This window comes from Ammospiza nelsoni, chromosome 14 (genome assembly GCF_027579445.1).
Source record: "Ammospiza nelsoni isolate bAmmNel1 chromosome 14, bAmmNel1.pri, whole genome shotgun sequence".
NCBI lineage: Eukaryota > Metazoa > Chordata > Aves > Passeriformes > Passerellidae > Ammospiza > Ammospiza nelsoni.
In genome coordinates, this window is record NC_080646.1 from 9,825,944 (window position 1) to 9,843,692 (window position 17,749).

Below are 17,749 nucleotides of genomic sequence, written 5' to 3' on the forward strand. Positions count from 1 at the left end.
ACCATTTTGCAGGAAAAAAAAAAGGCCAATATTCAGCTTATGGACCAGCCCTGTGCACTGAGCTGGAGGGCTTGTTTTGGAGAAGCTTCATAAATCCCAAAAAGCAGCATGTGGACAGAAATGGTGACAAACCCAAGGCTGCACTGACACCACCTGCTATGACCACAGTGCCCAGCACTGCTGCCACAACACTTCTCTTGCTGTGATCAAAGCACTGGTGTTTCAAAGAGAAGTTCTTTTAGCCAGACTAAATAGCTTTTTGAATACATTAGCTTTAAACCTCTGTAAAAATACTGGCAGCTGCTGTGTGGACTGCCCTCATCATAGTTAGAAAGATCACAAGCCACAGTGATACTGATTTGTAGAAACTGATCTCTTTACCTCCTGACTGGGATTTCCAGCAAATTTGTGCATCATTAACTCTTTAAAACCAGACAACTGTATTTTTTCTGTTTAAAGAAATCAATGTCTGCAGATGGACAAATAGGGCATACTGTTCCCACCAAGGGATTCACTTATCAGCCCAGAGTGAGGTAGTTTGAGAAAGGTATTTAATGTCAAAAAGATGTCCCAGCATTTTTCCAGGTTAATATTAAACCGGTCTGGTAGAGCTGGTTATCACAGACCCAACCCATCAGTCCAGTTTCTCCTCTTCTGTCCATCAGCCCTTGCACTTTGCTGTCACCAGCAGAGTCAGCATGGCACCAGCAGCTGCACCAAACAGAGGTGAGAAGGCATCTGCTGATGCCTGAGTTCAAATCCAGATTAATTAATCCTCTCTCCTTTAGCACTTCCAGGTGGTTTTCTTGAGTCCCCACCTACCCATGGCACTGGGGCTATTTCTTACCCACCCTCCCCTCCACAGCCCACTGTGGTCATGGTCACACAGAGACAGAAGGAAAATCTGAGGGCAGCTTAGAAAGGTTTTTTGCAGGTCCTTATATTTGGACATTTCTCAGAAAACAAGCAGTGGCTTCCCCTGCAGAGCAAACTGAGCCTCCAGGCAGCAGGACACTGAGCTCACTGGGCATGGGCTGCAAACCTCTCCCTGCCACAGCAACACCAGCAGAACCCTGGGGTGTTTGTCTGACCTTAGAAAGACTTCCAGTGACAGAAACCACCTTTCCAGGCAACCTGTCCCTGCACCTCTCTGCTCTCATTGTTTGTTAGAAAGGTTTTCCTACCATTACCCTGAATCATTTCAGCTGTAATTTAAGCCCCTTATCTCCCAGTGAACACGCAGAACAAATTACTTCCCTCCTCTTTGCAGCTGCTTCTTATGTATTTGAAAACTGCTCTCCCACCTTTTTCTCTTTAGGCTAATGCCAGTGCTTCTGTTGTTTACCTTGGCTGTGCTTCTGACATCCAGGAGAATTGGTGGTGCAGCAGCTACTCTGCTGAGTAGGATCCATTAAATCTTGGTGGTGAAGCAGGCAGTGAGGATTACTTGATAGAGCTGAAATCTTCTACACCAACCAGAAAATTGCAGCAGCCCATTTTCCACAGAGCAGACTGCCTGGCTGTCCAGCAAATAAAACAGGCTTCAGAAAACATGTGGGTTCAGCAGCTTCTGAGTGGATTTTCAAGAATATTTTTCAGCCTGGGACGTAGAGCTGTGTTGGACACGAGATCAGACCCAGATGAGTTTCAGACATGGTTACAAAAGAAACTCTTAAGCAGAAGAAATCACTGTCCAGTGGTGCTGATCCTCAGATGGCCTCTCCTGAGTGAAAGTGCTGCTGTTAAACACACAAAAGCTGCAAGATTTGATGGAGAAATTGCAACTCACTTAATTCTCTGCATTAACTGTGTGCAGCTTCCCAGGAATGCAACAACAGTGAATCAGTGAAGGGCTCTGTGCTGTTGGCAGGAGGCAGCAGCCAGGGGGAGGCAGCCGAGCCCCGGCACCCTTCACGCAGCTTTAAATAACTGCCCACAAAGGGCACGGCTGGGACAGCTCTCAGCTTCAGCCCCAGCACCACCCCTGGGCTGAGCACCCCCTCTGCCCAGGGTACCCTTGGGGAAGAAATCTTTGCTTTCACAGGATGATTTTTCTCTATGGGAAGTGCTCAGTCAGTATTGGGGTGCGTTCTGCCCTGCTGCCCCCAGCCCAGCCCAGTAACACCTCACCTGTGCTCATGTTCCTTTTGCCTCTCGTTGGTTTCATAGCAAAGGACCAAAACCAGTGGTTTTTCCTCAAATCCAAATGGCAGTAGGTGCTTAAACAGTAAAAAATGAACTCCCAGCTGCTGCGTCTTCTTCTTGCATGAAAACTGCTGCATACATATTTACTGTGCTGATTAAACAGATCTGCTGCTCTACAGTGGAAGAGGGAATTAAAGCACTGTATTTTCAATTTTGTTACCAAATTACAATTCATAAATATTTGGGAAAATAAGGGCATTTACATACACCATGAGTGAGAGTGCAGTTGCTGTATGGCTGCCACTTGCTGTCCAAACCCAGGGTACCACGGTATAAATAATGCTCAGTTCACAGCAGTATCCTAAAGTGACAGCACACTCAATCTACTTCTTCTGTCAAGATATATTTTTATTAAGGGTCAGTATAAACTTCAAAAAAATAACTTTAATAATTTGTGCCACTATCTACCCAAAATAGCAAGACTGTCTAAATTGCATGTAGCTGAATTTTGAAATAGTCCGATTCCAGGCACAACCTGCCATTTGTAAGGCCATCAGGTAATTTAAATTCATGAGAGTAACTATTAACATGCATTGAAGTTCTCAGTGGAGAAATGCAGCCCTGCATCACAGGACTAAATCCTGAAAAATATTGTATACAATATTTTGGCTCTTTCTTTCATGTCAACAGGTCGTTGTAAATGCAGATGTATGAAAAACATTTAACATCTAAAAGTTCTCTATACTTAACCTTTCAGCTAAAAAAGTAAACTTTTCAGTAATTACTGTAGTAGTGGTTATTTCAAACTTGAAACTGATCTCCCCAATCAGCATTATCAAGCCATCCAAAAGTGCACACTTTCTAAGATGATGATAAATGGAATATCCGGGCAGTTATTTAAGAGTGAGCTGTATTAGACAAGCAAAATATTTAAGAATTTTCTGGACAATGGAGGCAGGAGTGAGAGACTCCAGATTATGCTACATTTTTTGGTCTGCCTCTGTCACCACAGATTTGCCTCTACTTTTATCTGACAAGAGATTTTCAGTTATATTTTCACTCCTTAAACTTTGTTGTGATAGCATTACCCACTGTGTAGTAACAATCTAAATAATATATGTTTAAATCCAGCATTTCAGCTGTCTTCAGATGTGGTGAAAACACTACATGGTTGAGCCAGGAACACCTATTAGTGCAAGCATAATTTGGAGTATGATTTATCATGCAAAAATATGAATCTCTAGCTCCTACAGAAAATCAGCAGGATTCTTTTACTTTACAAGACATTTTGGACTATGAGAACACCACACACAACCACACAGTTCCTTCATTTTGACAGGGACAGTCTTCTACAATGTGCAAAATGAGGCACACACTCTGTTGCAGTCAGCAAGTCTGTTAGGCAGGTTAGTTGTCCCATTCTCCATTATTCTGATCGTTGTCCTCCTCTTCTTCAGAATCAGCAGACACTTTCTTAATTCTCTGCATGGCTGCCTTAATGCTTCTCTCCAGCTCATTGGGGGATCCTCTGCTGCCATCTCTGTCAGCATCTCGATTCACTTTCCTTAGTTTAACCCCCTGCCTGATGGCAGAGAGGATGCTGTCCTTCACAGAGGTGTAGGGGTTTGGCTGCTCCACTCTGCGGAGGTGAACTTCACTGCGCTTCAGAGAGGCCAGAACTTCATCCATGGACCCTGCAACACACCCAGCTACTGTTACCAGAAAAACGAGACAACCACACTTCAGAGGCATGAAGCCCTACCCAAGTGCTCAGGGCTCTTCCTTTAAGCTGTGCTAGCCCTAGGATGGTCTGTGCTGGCACAAGAATGGTCTGTTCTGGCACAGACTCCTTCAAGCTCTGCAAAACAGCAGGCTCTGGAACTGCTTTTAAAAAAGCAGTTACAGCTTTTATATCTTGAATTGAGAATCCAATGCCTCTTCATCATTATATAAGGCTGTGCTCTAAGGAAGAAATTATACACAAAGGACAACACTCTTTTTCATTACAACTTTATGGGCTTTCAAAAAAAAATTCACTGAACCAAAAAAATCTCTTCCATTCTGTGTTATAAACAATCCACCATCCCTCCTAGCTTGCCCAGAAGCCTGCTGAGACAGCCAATTGCATTTTGGCTCAGCCAAGAGAAAAATGGAAGGATTTGACTAGAAGGGCTTTAAAGTGCATCACTGAAGTCACTGGGAGCCAGATCAAGCCTATACAGGCAGCTCTTTTCCGCATGGACTTAGAAAACAATTCCTATTTTACAACATGATTTAGATCTGCAGTGTGTTTCTGAACTGCAGACCATGAAGGAAACTATACTGAGAGTTTCCACTAGAGCTCCTGATACACACTAATTTGAGTTTTACTCCTGTTGGACTCTCTGCTGCTTGCTCCAGACTGTCAGACAGGGAGGCTGTTTCCCTGGACAGCAATAGGTCCAGACCATCTGTGCCTCACAGCTAGAAACATTTTTGCCATGCGCAGTGCACACAAGGTTATGTGATTAACATCAACCACTTGAAATGGAACAGGCTGCTAAATCCTGTGCTACCTTCAGAGCCTGAAAAGGATCAAGCAAAGATCCACCAGATTGCCTTACAAAGCCTACAAGTAGGAGAGTCTTAAGTCTGCTACCTAAATGGGCTACCTGATAAAAGATTAGTCAAACAAACAAATTATGAAAGCAGCCTCTCCTGGCTTTTAACACACAAAGACATGAGTAGCCCATAACTAAAACCAACATGTTTATGAAGCTGTTTCAGTAAGTTCCTGTGGTAATCTAGCAATTACAGTTACAGCTACTGACATGATGGCTTTCTTCAAGAAACAGGTGTAAACAACTAATCATATCTCTTCAATAAACAAAAAAACCTATTTTCTTATCCAAAAATAATGAAAAGACATCAATGTTAGGCCATGAACAGCAGCAAATACTAGCTACCAGAAAGGCTGTTCCAATAGTAATAAGACCACTCAGGTGTACAACTCCTGTTGCTAATCAAGGCTTCTTAAGAGTATCTGTGGTAGTTATCCCATGGATATCCCACCCTGAAGTCTGCATTGGATGCACAGTAGTTTGTCATGGTAACTCAATTGTGTCTCAGCCCTTCAGCTGCTTGTACTTCCCCACAGCTTGGAAGAACTGAAAACACTGAACTTCCCCTGGTATTTCTGCCTGTGGTTTGCCTCTGAACTGATAGGATACAAAGGCTGCTTGCATGTATTGTGAAGAGTTGAAAAGGAAAAGGAATGTACCACTTTGAAAGACACTGTTCATACTAGCATAAGCTACACTGTGAAAAACAAAAAAAAAAAAAAATTGCAGCCTTCCAGCTTAGATCAATCTCTCTGACATAGTCAAAATATCCACTCACCTCAGAGACAAAAATAAATCTGTTAGCAGGATGCACCCAGTGCAGCCCTGGGAGGCTGCTGAGCTCTATTGTCATTCAAACTACTCCTACAATTGCCAAGTTCAGCCTTCAATTACACCTGCATGATCCCGCTAACAAAGCAAAGGTGTAACAGAGCACAATTTCTTCCCTGGGAATGTATGCCAAAGCTATTCACTTGCCTTTCAAATCCTGGTTGAATTCTGCATGAATTCCCTCCCTTAGGAAACCTTTATTTAGAAACCAAGCAAATTGTGAGTGGACAAAAGCTGTGCACACCACAGAAACATAAGCAGCCCAATTACCAGCTCTGTAGTACATACATCAGGAACACTAAAATGTAGCCTTAGTACAGCTACAAATTTACCCACACTGGTGTTCTGACTGGACCATCAGGACCCTGTGAAGTATCTCAAACAGCAAACACAAATCATTGTTACTCATTTGACGTCCTGAGCTATGGTCAGTGTTATTTTATGTCATTTCTTAGACTAAGCTTTCTAGGAGACTCATCCTTCCGATCAAAACTACACACTATTCCTGTCCAGAAGCAGAGGAGGGAGGGAGACCACAAAAATAAAGGAAATGCATTAAAAAGCAGCAGTAGATGTGAGCCTACTTACCTATGCAATTATTTATAGACCTCGTGGATGAGTCATCCTGATTGTGCAGTGCAGGGCTTTCTGAGGGGCTATCAGAGCTGAGGGGAAGGGGTTTATCCTCTGTTGCTGATGGTGTTTTTAACTGGAAGGGTAGGGGGGGAGGTGGGGGTGGAGGGGGCAAGGGAGGAGGTGGTGGAGGAGGAGGTGGTGAGCATGGAGAGCTCATCAATTCCTCGCTGTGCTTTTGTTCCTCTGTGTCCCCATCAGTAACAAAAATCTGGACAGGGATGTCTGCTGGGGTATTCTGACATGGAGCTTTTGGTTCCTTGTCTTCCACAAGCAGAATGCTCTGTGGCTGCTCGAGGGCTGCCCTTACTCTTGGTGAGGGTGCAGGGCGCAGAGCTGCTGGGGCTGCCCCTGTGCTCGATGCAGGGGGAGGGGACAGCACCACACCCTGCTGAGGGATGCCTCGTGGCAGCCTGGGACTGCGAGGCTGGGGACCAGACGTCTTCAGAACAACATGAGCTGGACACTTCTGGAAAAGAAATCATAAGGCAGGAGGTCACATCTCCATTGGACTGGCCAAAACATCAGCCCAAATGAGATAAAAAGCCACACAGAGCACAGAACTGTCCCACTCACCCATTCAAGCAAAAATTCAACCCTGAATAAATTTAAATGAATAATAAAGCATTTATTTCAAAGCCATTTCCTCACCGGTATTCTTTGCAACCAAGTCCACACCTGGAAATTGTGTCCTTATAGGAGATTTAATCACCTGTACTCACTATATATAATCCTATTTTAGGCTATCCCAACAGCTGTCTCTGACTGGGACAATGTGAGCTATGGCAGCTTTCTGACACATTCTGACACTGTACTGCAGTTACAGTACTTGCCTCCCTGAATACTTTCAGCCTCTCCAGCGTTTTCTGACGTTCCTGGCTTATCCAAGCTTTTTTCTTTTTCTCCTCTTCTTTTTGTTTGTCTCTCTTCTGCATTAAAACACAAGTAAGTGAGCCTTAGTGTGTGAAAACCAGCAGCTGCCAGACTGCCCAGGGCTGCTGTTGGGTACTCACTATCTGGATGCTGTGGTGCTGCTGGAAGCGCTTTCTGCTCTCCTCTGCCTGTTGCAGCCTCTGCCGGTGGCTCGCCTCACACTGATCCTGGGGGAAGAGCAGAATTCATGCAACTCTCAGTCAGTTCACACTTCCTCTGCACCAGCTCTGCCAGTAACTCCTGAGCACCAGCCACTAAACAGCAACCACAGCTGGGTGCTTGGCAGTGCCAAGAAAGATGGCTAAGCTCAACTAGTGTCATATGTGAGACCCTCATGGTGAAGTCTGTGGGACTCCTTTATGGCTAAAGCAAATGTTCTCCTAATCAGCCATATTTTTACTCATGCTGGAGCAAAAATGATCCAGATGTGACCCAACCCCTGTCTTACAGTTTATAAAAAAAAAAAAAAAAAAAAAAAAAAAGAGAAGAAAGGGAGATGAAAAGCAGAGAAGAAATGAGCTCATGCAAAGACACGAGGAAGGCAAGAAGGAAGCTAGCAAAGCGCTACAAAAATACAAAGCTACTTTTCCCCCTCTCCCTCATTTGCCATAGCTCCCAAGTACAAAAGGCAGGGAAGCAAAAGTATGGGAAGCACAAGAATGCCTAGCAAGGGTACTCTCTGTTGGTAAAAAGTACCAAAGACAAGCCGCAGGTTTCAGTATTTTCTCTGGGAGTTGCTTTTTGTCTCTGTACAGAGGGGGATTATCCACATGGCTGGACAAGCATTTGCAAACCATGTGGCATTTGGCTTCAGTGTTATACAACCAATAGACAGCAATTAAGTAAATGAAAACAGAAGCAAAAGAAGTGTCTGCCAAGGAAGCAGTTGCAAGAGACAATGATGGCTCACAAAACATTTCCAATGTAATTCCCAGTTTGTCCAGGCTACTGAGAGATAAAAGGTCAGATAGACTCGAAACTAAACTCTGCTCTCTGCCCCAGCAGAACTGCAGGTGTGAGGTAAACTCCTTTTACTGAGAAGGTTCATGAGAGTCAACTTTTGTCTTCAGTGTTCTGCTCTGATTGGGAAACAAATGAAAAACTGCCCTTTGCACAGAACTGAGAGCTGTTAAAGTTTCCCCTTCCTCCTGTTCAAAGGTAAAGTATCAGTGTGTGAGTTGTCCTATGACTGCAGCTTCCTCCACAGAAGGTCAGTTTCCTCCTCTACTGCAGCTGCTTTTGAAAAGACCGCTAGGGCAAAGCTCCAGCTGGCCCCACAGGGCTCAGGTAAGGTCTAGCTGATGGGAGAACACCTGAGTCACCCAGGTAAGTTTGTGCTCTCTTTCCAAGCCAGACACACTTGCACCACACCATGGAGTGTAAAGCTGTTAAAATCACATTGCCCCTCTTTCAGCTTGCAGGCCTTGGCACTGAGTCACGAATCATCTTGCACACTCCACCCAAACTTCCCTAATTGTTTCCTGTCCATCCCTCGTGAGTCAAGACATCAGCTGAAGGAAATGCACATCTCCAGGACTGCATTTACTTTTTTGTTCCTGAGGTAGGCTCTCCTCGCACAGACAGTCCCACGCTTTGTCTCCAACTGCTTTGTCTTCTGCCTCAGCACCGTCATGGCTGACAAGTTAGCGAAATGTTGTTCCATGCTCTGTTCAATGACCTTGAGCTCCTCAGGATTTTCACATGTATCATAGTAAACAACTTCATCCTGTTTCTCTAAAAAGGCATTTGGCATTTTTTAAGAAACCAAAAATTGCCACAGTCATTTAAACATTTAAAGAGCTAATGACATTTTCAAAGCCATTGAAGGCAGTGAGTTAGTTATGAGTAAGTGTAAAGCTCCAGAGCCGAGCTGGGTCCTTCACAGTCATATGCAAACATGTCACATTACTCACAGGGCAGCTTTGCAGGATCAAATTTATGCTGTTAGCATTTGTTATTTAGCTTCCTCTTTCAAATGTCTCCCTGTGTTCCAAGTCCTACCTTCACCAAGTGGAGTTTTTCCTGGAAAATGGAAGACTCTTCTGATCAACACTGGGTGTCTTGTTTTACTATTTACCACGCTTCAGTTATGTAACAAGTGGCAGCAATGTTTACCTCACAGTGTACGTGGTAAACTCATGGAGAATTCATAAGCACAAAAAAGAACACAACTGGTGCCTAACTTGGTACAACTGTGTCACAAAAAGACAGTTTAACTGGAAGACAGTAGTGTTCAGGTACCATTCTAGCTATAACCACCTCTTTTTGACACTATAGGACACATTTTGTAATTTCTACATGTTAGATTAGAATAGATGATGATGAAGTACAGGACCTACTTCAGCAGGTTCATGATACCCAGTTTCTGTGCATAGATCTTGCAGCTATTAGAGCAGTTAAGCACTGTCAATATAAATTACTCCATGCAAAACCAGGGCATGCACAAATCACAGCTGCTAGCAAGAGGAGCAACTGCTGTGGCTGTTTTTTTTAAACTTGTGTTATCAAATTAGTGCCTAATTAATCAAAGTGTCTAATTAAAGACAAAATATCAGATGGTACCACAGCATTAATGTTTTCCAGCAACGCTTTCTATTAGCAAGACCCAAGCAATGATATCCTTCTTTTTAATTGAAAACAGAGCAGGCTATGTCACTTCTGTGTTTTGAACATGTGCTTAAATAATATTTTATTCTCACCTTTAATCTGTCTCTTTATAGTGTCCAGCTGTACAATAAGCAGCATCTCTTCATGTTTCAATACTTCAAGCTGTACATTATATAATTCCAGCTGTGTTTCATAATACTGTATTTCCAGCTCCTCCACTATACCTAAATTCTCTTCTTGTTCTCCAAGATTCTCCATCTGTAACAGAAAATAAAAAGCATTAGTAACAAAATATGCACACATGAAACGTGTGGATGCACAGATGCCTATAAGGAGCCTGGTCTAACTGGCAGCTGCTTTGGTATGGAAAACAACAGAGCATTAGAAATAGCTTAGAGCAGAAACTCAGAGGAGCAGAGAACCTTATTAACCTTAAGTATACATTTACCTTCATTTTACCAGGAAAGACTTCATTATAATCTGTACAAATGATACTGCTCCTGAAAACAATTATACATGGTACAGTTCACTGCTCTCGGAAAATAAATATCAGGTACTCCTAACAGCAGTTACATGGCATCAAAGATTAGTATTAAAGAAGTATCTTAATTTTTCAGTGTCCTCTGAAAATAATATCTGGTCTTTACCTCCATAAAAGGAAACAATTTCAAAGACTATTATCACAAATGCTCAAATGACACTTGAACTCTAAAAGCATGTATGTTAAGCTTTGCTGAGTGTCCTCAAACATGCAGGAGCAATTAAAAAACGGCAGACATGCATTTTCCACAACATAAAACTGTGCTGAAAACCTAAACTATTGCACAGACAGACTTGAAAAGCCTACTCTCATGACCATTCTGGTAAGTTTTGATCAGCCCTTCAAAGAACAGTGACAGAAAAGGAGGCTTTGTAAGGTCTTACAAGTTTCTGAATGCCAGTTCTCTTCTGTTTCAGGCACAGCTCTCTCGCCCTCAGATGCTGAAGGGTTTCTTTTGCTAACATATATTTCAGGTTTTCTAGTCGTGGCAAAGCTGATGCCCAGGTGGTTTTACCAAATCTCTCCTCATCTTGCTCCATCTGTTTGTGCATTGCTGTAGATTAAAACATGGCAGTAAAGCATGAGAAATGCAGGGTACTAACAGCCCTTGTGTGTTTCTGAAGTATTAAAAATGCTAATCTTATTAAACTATTTCTGAAGCTTTAGAAATTACAAGATTACAAGGTTGAATTTGTGACCTTATACATGTAAGTAAAATACTTCATTGCACCACGGAAATACACCCTAACAGTTGCACAGCAACATATTCTGTTCACATGCTGAAATCCTTGAGGCTTGCACATCAAGCATTAAAAGCACCCATGGCTTTTGTGCAGAGGTTTGCAGCTGTATATCTCAGGCAAGTCAAATCCAAGTTGTCAACTAAACTGGTTAAAAGATATAAAAATCCTAAGTGAATAAAGTATTTCTTTCTTAAGTTGGACACTCACCTGAACCTCAGGTTCTGCACAGAGGTAAGAAGAGCTCTCAGTCACCTAAGTTAGGCATTTACACAACCTTTTGTGTAAGTCATTCTGATTACCTGCCAGAGCCTTTACAGTTTCCTTGAAGTAGTTCACTGTGATATCCTGAATGGAGCACACAGCACTCTCAGCTCTCTTAGTCCATTCATCAGCATCCTTCTGCAAAGCTGCTACTCTTCTAGGCCCCAGATTATCATACTGCAAAGATTTCTACAAGGACACAAAACTCTCAGTTACCACCTGGTTTCCACAGAGGTGCAGCCACACTGTGCTACACTTGGAGATGTTTCAAGAATGGTGGCAAACATGACCTTCCCCTCACCTGTCACAAAGTGAATCACTGCTCGTTCCTATTTCTCATTCTCTAGGCTGATTCAGAACCTTTGTTCCCCAATCCTGACCTCACACTTGGATTAATTTACTTCTTAAAATATTTTTTAAACTATCATCTTTAAAATGACATCCAACACAAGCGTTTTTTATTGTTACTAAAAGTAACACTTCAATGTGCAATGTTCTCTTCTATTTTTCCCCACGTGTTGACAGCACATTGCACCAGCAGGTTCTCCAGTTTGGCAGCTCTTTCACACAGGAACAGGGATACAGAAAAGAAACAGAAGAGAATGTTTTCAAGTCCACAAAGGAGATACAGGAACAAGCCTAGTATTCAAATATATTTTTAGAAGAATTATATTTCAAATGAGCCTAAATATCCCTTACAGATTTTTTTTTTAAATGTAATCTTTGTTTCATTCTTTCCAATTTCCACTTTAATTTTCAGAACAGTACATTGAACATTTTATTGTCACAGGTTTAGACCTTCAATATTCAAGCACCTTAATCTAAACTTAAAACTGTTCTGCTCTCTTTGGGAACATTAACAGCTCACTTTAATTTTAACACACTATTTAGGGAAAATCAACATAGTAAATGCCTGTTGTTTCCAGGGGCATCATAACTTTCAGAATGTGCTTCCAGTTTAAGATGCACATAAAACAAAGTGAATGCAGGGGCAACTGATATATTTTCATCTGCAGTTCTAGCAGGTTGTAGCAGTAACAGAAAACTCCTTTGAGTGGGAAGGTCTCCTCCAAAACTGAGTTAATCTGGTGCATCAGCATTCCAGGGGATGACACACTGAATGTAAAAACTAATCCCATGGGAAGGCGGCACAACAAAGGCTACATATAACACAGTAAATTCAGCCTCCCAGAGTAAACCCCAGGGAGGTGGAGCCAGGGGATATTCTCCTTTTAAGTGGGAAGTCAGCTGCAGTTCTAGTCAAGCCATTATCATGGACTCTGAGATCCTGAGAGTGGCTCTGCCCTAACTCTAAATTTGTCAGTCATGTCTGGTGGGTTGGCAGAGGGAAAAAAAGCAGGTACAGGCAGAAGTAGGGAATGTTACATGATTTGAGCCTGAACTGCTCCAAGAGCAGCTGATGCCCCACTGTGTAGCTTGGCCTTTCACTTTGTACAGGCAGACTCACCAGGATTTCCAGTTTGTACAGTGTCGCCAGCTCTCGCATGTCTCTGAAGGGCTGCAGCAAATACTGGTAGAATTGTGTTGCCATGGTGACCAAATCCTGATAAGCTTCATCTTCTTCTTCATAAACCTTCATCAAAGCCACCATTGTGTCAGCACTTTTATGCTGCTGCAGAACCTAGTGGGATAAAAGGTAAATCAGCCATGGCTGCTTTGCATTCGTGTGTGCTGGATGCTGCCAGGCTCCAGACCTGTCCTTCCACTGCCAACACTCCCTTCCCTGTGCCAGGCACTCTGCAGCCACCCCAGGTGAAAATACCCCCAACTCCACACTAATTAGAGGCACTAATTGCTGCACATTCCACCAGGAGCCTGCAAGGAGCATCCTGCCTAGGGCGTCTACCAGAAACATTCTAATAACTGTGAGCAGATGACTTGGTTGCTGCTTTTTATAAACATAAATGGGAATCTTGGGAATTCTGTACTGGAAGGACAAGCAAGGTATTCTTAAACTGGATGTTGCATTGCTTCCACAATTACTAAATGCCTGGTAATGAGTTTCTGGATCCAGAATCTCTGACTTCAGGCACAGAAAAAACAGATTGGCATTTACTTCAGATACACCCTGCAGTTAAACTCCTTTAGCATTTGTATAATTTATAATATCTAATTCTAACCTCAGTTCTAGTAGTATTACACTTTGTAAGTCACAGTTCTTCCATGGAATTACTGCCTTTTGATACAGTAGGCCCTATTTGTTTCCTTCTATGACAAAATAAAAAGTTGGGGATTTCCCCTCAGTTGCATTTGTTTACTGGTACCAATCACAGCTTCAATGGTTTTTCTTTGACACCAGCTGGCAGAGCCCATGGCATGCTCTACATGCCAGGATAGTGAGCTGGCTGAGAGAACACAGCTAAGTTCCACTGAGAAACAGACCTTCCTGGAAGGACAGCGTGTGCTCTGCAGCTCCATAAAGAGGGAAGGGGATGGGAGGGGGGTGTGTTACCAGGAGTGAGAGAAAACATTAAAAAAAAATAAGCTTGGGTTGTGTTGCAACTGAAAAGCACTGAAATTAAACCATCATGTTTGTTGTTGCCAGCTGAGTCTGGGTAAGACAGCAGAGTTCCCATGTATGGAGGAACTTCCCCAGGGAAAATCTGTGGAAGTCAGCTCAAGGGCATTTCCCACCCACCCTGTCTGCAGGCCTGGCACAACAGGGGAACAAGAGAACGCGAACTCCAACATTTCTGATAATCCCATATGTGTGATAGCCTCTTGGGCCTCCCAGGAGCTTGTGGCAGCTCAGACACAGTCCTAGGGCCCACCAGCAGCACTTTCAGTCTGCTTTTGCCCCACTGTGGAAGCCAAATACAAATGCAAGAGCTGACTTTTTGATTCCCAGTCTAAAAGCAACAAGTGAGGGTCATGCTGCTCCTGGAGGATGCTTAGAGTGAGTAGAGGGGAAGTGTTAGTGAAGGATATTAATGTAAAAAGCAAAAAAGGATGCTCTGGTACTTCTGGTTGGTTTAATGTCTATTTCTTAAGTTTTCCATAACTTGGTCTAGACTACAGTATAAAGAATTTATGTCCCTGTTAGGCCTGCAAGTACAATAACACTCTACAGCATGTTTAGCCATGTCTAAAACATAGCTGGAAATCAGAGAGTAACTATCAGAGGCACCAAGCTGTACCTCATCACCAAGCCCCAAACTGCCACAGAGCTGAACAGGCTCGTGCTGCTTCCAAGAAAACGTGGTGGCTGGAATGTATTTCTAACTGGGCTGTGAACTGTTAGTCAGTGACAGACACTTTTATATACAACAAGGCACATGCTCATGTAAACTAAAGCTGTGTTTTTAAAAACAGTGTCTTTCTGAGAAAGTAGTGTTGTTTCATCTGTTGAATTCTGCAATAGGAAAGAGAAGGCTGAAGTCAACTATCATAACTTTCCTCCAAAGCATGATCAGGCTACTTTGCCAGAAAAGAAGATTGTAAACAGGTACTGCAAGAAACAGCAGCACCACACTGCTGAGCCTGAAGTGTCTATAACTCCTCAACATTCCGATGTCCTAACTGCAACTCTGTCACTACACACCACCCTTTGAATCCTTGCTTACAAGAAGGGGAAAAGATCCAGGAACACATCTATAGCAAGAAGAAACCTAAGGCACCAAAGGAAGAAAGTGCTAACATCATCATTACTTCAATCAGTAGGGCAGAATTTGACACCTAAATAACCAGCAAAAACCCACACACAATTTCTTAGAATACAAACCACTTATTTGTATAGGACCAGGACTAAGTTTGGCCTTAAAAAAAGACTGAGAATCCCCCAGTTACAAGCATTACTGCAGACATGTAGTCTGAGACCTTCTCAGGGAGGTTAGAAAATTAGCACATGATTGTATTCTCCTCTTCGGTTACTGTTCCACCCATTGCCCAACACCCCTGGATGTTTTTAGCCATGTGTTTATGTAGGAGTGCCTGCAGCTTAAGTAAGAGCCCCAATGTCTTACAGCGACTGCCCACGTGGACTTGGCTTATTCCCCACTTAAAAAAGGTGCGCCTCCAAGACCGATGACACTTAGTATTTTGGAAAGCGACTTTGTAGCTTCCAAACAATAAAGAAGTGTTAGTGTAAGCACAAATCTGGACAACACCAGGAGCGAGCTGGTATCAGTGACTCGGTCACCCTTGCTCACGTGAGTCTGGCGAGTCTGCCCGGATCGATGGAGCCCCGCAGCAGCAGCAGGGAGCCCAGGCTTCCCTGCAGCCCCCAGGGGAGCACGGGGCGCCCAGCCGGAGCTCAGACAGGTGCACCCATGAGTTGAGCAGCAGCAGCACCGAGCACTGAACACAGTCCCGCACCGAGGGGCCCCTTCCCTGCCCGCAGCGTGGCCCGGCAGCCCCGGCCCCGCACCCTCGGGCCAGCCCCGCGCCCCGGCTCCCTCCTCTCCTCCCGTACCCGCCTCAGGGCCTCCTTGGCCCGGGCCAGGTGGCCGCGCAGGGCCTTCCCGCGGAGCTCGTGCAGGCTCTCGAAGTACTCGTCGTCGCAGCAGCGGTCGGCGGCGAAGAGCGCGTCCAGCACCACGCGGGCGCCGCAGAGCTCCAGGGCCCAGCCCAGGTACAGCTCCAGCGCCCGGCACAGCTCCTGCAGCTCGGCCTCGTCCGGCGCGGCACCGCCGGGGAACAGCACGGCCCAGAGCCCGCCCGAGGCCGCGCCGGGCAGAGCGGGCGGCAGCTCGGGGAAGGCGGGCTCCAGACGCGGGCACACGGCCGACAGCTGCCGGTGGACGCCGCGCAGGGCCGGCGCCGAGAAGAGTCCGGCCCAGCTCTGCGGGGCCCGCTCCGCCGCCTCCGCCCGCCCGTGGCAGGTCACCGCGAACGCGCCCTCCGCGCCGTTCCACGCCACGAGGAAGCGGAGCCGCGGCGGCGGCTGAGGCTCGGCGAAGGCGGTGTCGCGCACGGCCACCCACCCCTCCAGGCTGTCGGGCTGCGGCTCCATCGCGACAGCGGCGGCGGCGGCCCCGCGGGCCCCGGAGCGAAACAGAAACCGAGCGCCGGGGGCGGCGGGGCCGGGCGCGTCACCGGCAGCGCCCGCGCCCATTGGCGAGAGCGGCAGGGGGCGGGACCGCGGTGTCGGGCGGGGTCAGAGGGGGCGGGGCCGTGACAGGGGCGGGGCCAGGGCGGCCGTCGCGGCGGGAGCGGAAAATAAACAGCGCTGTAGTAAAAGAGCGAGAGGGCGGCCCGGGAAAGGCGCTTTGTCCTGGCGTGGGTGGTGACCCCGAAGATCATGTTCCCATCCCTCTGCCATGGGCAGGGACTCCTTCCACCAGGCCAGGATGCTCAGAGCTTCATCCCGCCTGGCATCCACGCCTTCCCTGGGCAACCAGGCCAGGGCCTCACCATCCTCACAGTAAAAACTTTCTTCCCAATATGTAACCTAAAACTACTCTCAATTTGAACCATTCCCCCTTGTCCTGTCAGTACATGCTCTTGCCCCATCTCCCATGTGTGTTTCCTTCAGGTGCTGGCAGGAGAAAGCTTTGTGGAATAAGCGGCTGTTCCTGTGAGGAGTGGCGGGTGGGAGCAGGGCACACACAGCCCCACGTCTGAGCCGCTGCATGAGGGGCAGCTTTCCTCACTGCCATCATTCCTGTGGCCCTCACAAAAGTCCACGCATTGTTGCATTCTACAACAGCAAGCAAACCCCACACTCCTTCCCCTTGAGCCTGAGCCCTGGGGCCCTGTGCTCACAAACAGCCCAGGGTGCTTGTCCTGACACCCAGCTCAGCCCCAAGGTCACCATGCTCTGTATAAATGCCACCCAAACGCTGCCTCACGGGCACCGAGGGAGCAAAGAGCAGCGGGGTGATGGAACAAGAACAGTGTCACTGCTCTTATTCAGGCCTGTGTCCAAGGCAGAGTGTAATTCACTATCCACCAAATGTTATATTCCAGTCTTTGGAAGTGAAGTACTGCTAATTTTTTGAGAAATTAAGGCATATAAGATAGCATAGCTTAACACAAAGCAAAAATAAGCTCTTGGTTGAAAAATTAATCGAATCTGTCAGGCAGCATAAATGTTAACATTTCAGCAAGGGCTGCGTCACTTGTGTGAAAACACTTCTGCTCTAATCTCACAGATGATAGAAACACTGTTAGCAGGAATGAGATCGTGCCTACATGGGCAATTAACTTGTGATTCCTCACCAAACAGCAAACAATTGCACTGCTAGAAAAGTGAGGAAATGATGCCAAGATAATTGGAAAATGAGGAAAAAGCAGAGCTGTGTCAAGATCTAATAGACATTGTTCCTTGTGGCGTCCCCTGAGCTCAAGCCATATATAATTCAGCATTCTCAAACGTGCTTAAAAATCTCCTGCCAGCAGGGCTGGCTTGGTAGCACATTCACAAGCAGCAGCCTGTGTGTGCTGGGCAGCTGTGGGTTTGAGCAGATTCACAAAGCTCCAGTGCTACCGCAGTC

General features: G+C 45.5%; 1 protein-coding gene across 1 annotated transcript; it reads right to left on the reverse strand.

Moving 5' to 3' along the window:
• Positions 1-2,324: 2,324 nt before the first annotated feature.
• Positions 2,325-16,374, reverse strand: WHAMM (WASP homolog associated with actin, golgi membranes and microtubules). Its single transcript, XM_059482430.1, is given in 12 exon segments — positions 2,325-3,839; positions 6,165-6,678; positions 7,043-7,138; positions 7,223-7,309; positions 8,689-8,876; positions 9,842-10,007; positions 10,674-10,843; positions 11,333-11,483; positions 12,763-12,936; positions 15,727-16,284; positions 16,287-16,338; positions 16,340-16,374. Coding segments are annotated over 12 exon segments (2,472 nt in total). The 5' UTR covers positions 16,369-16,374; the 3' UTR covers positions 2,325-3,552.
• Between the last annotated feature and the right edge of the window lie 1,375 nt (positions 16,375-17,749).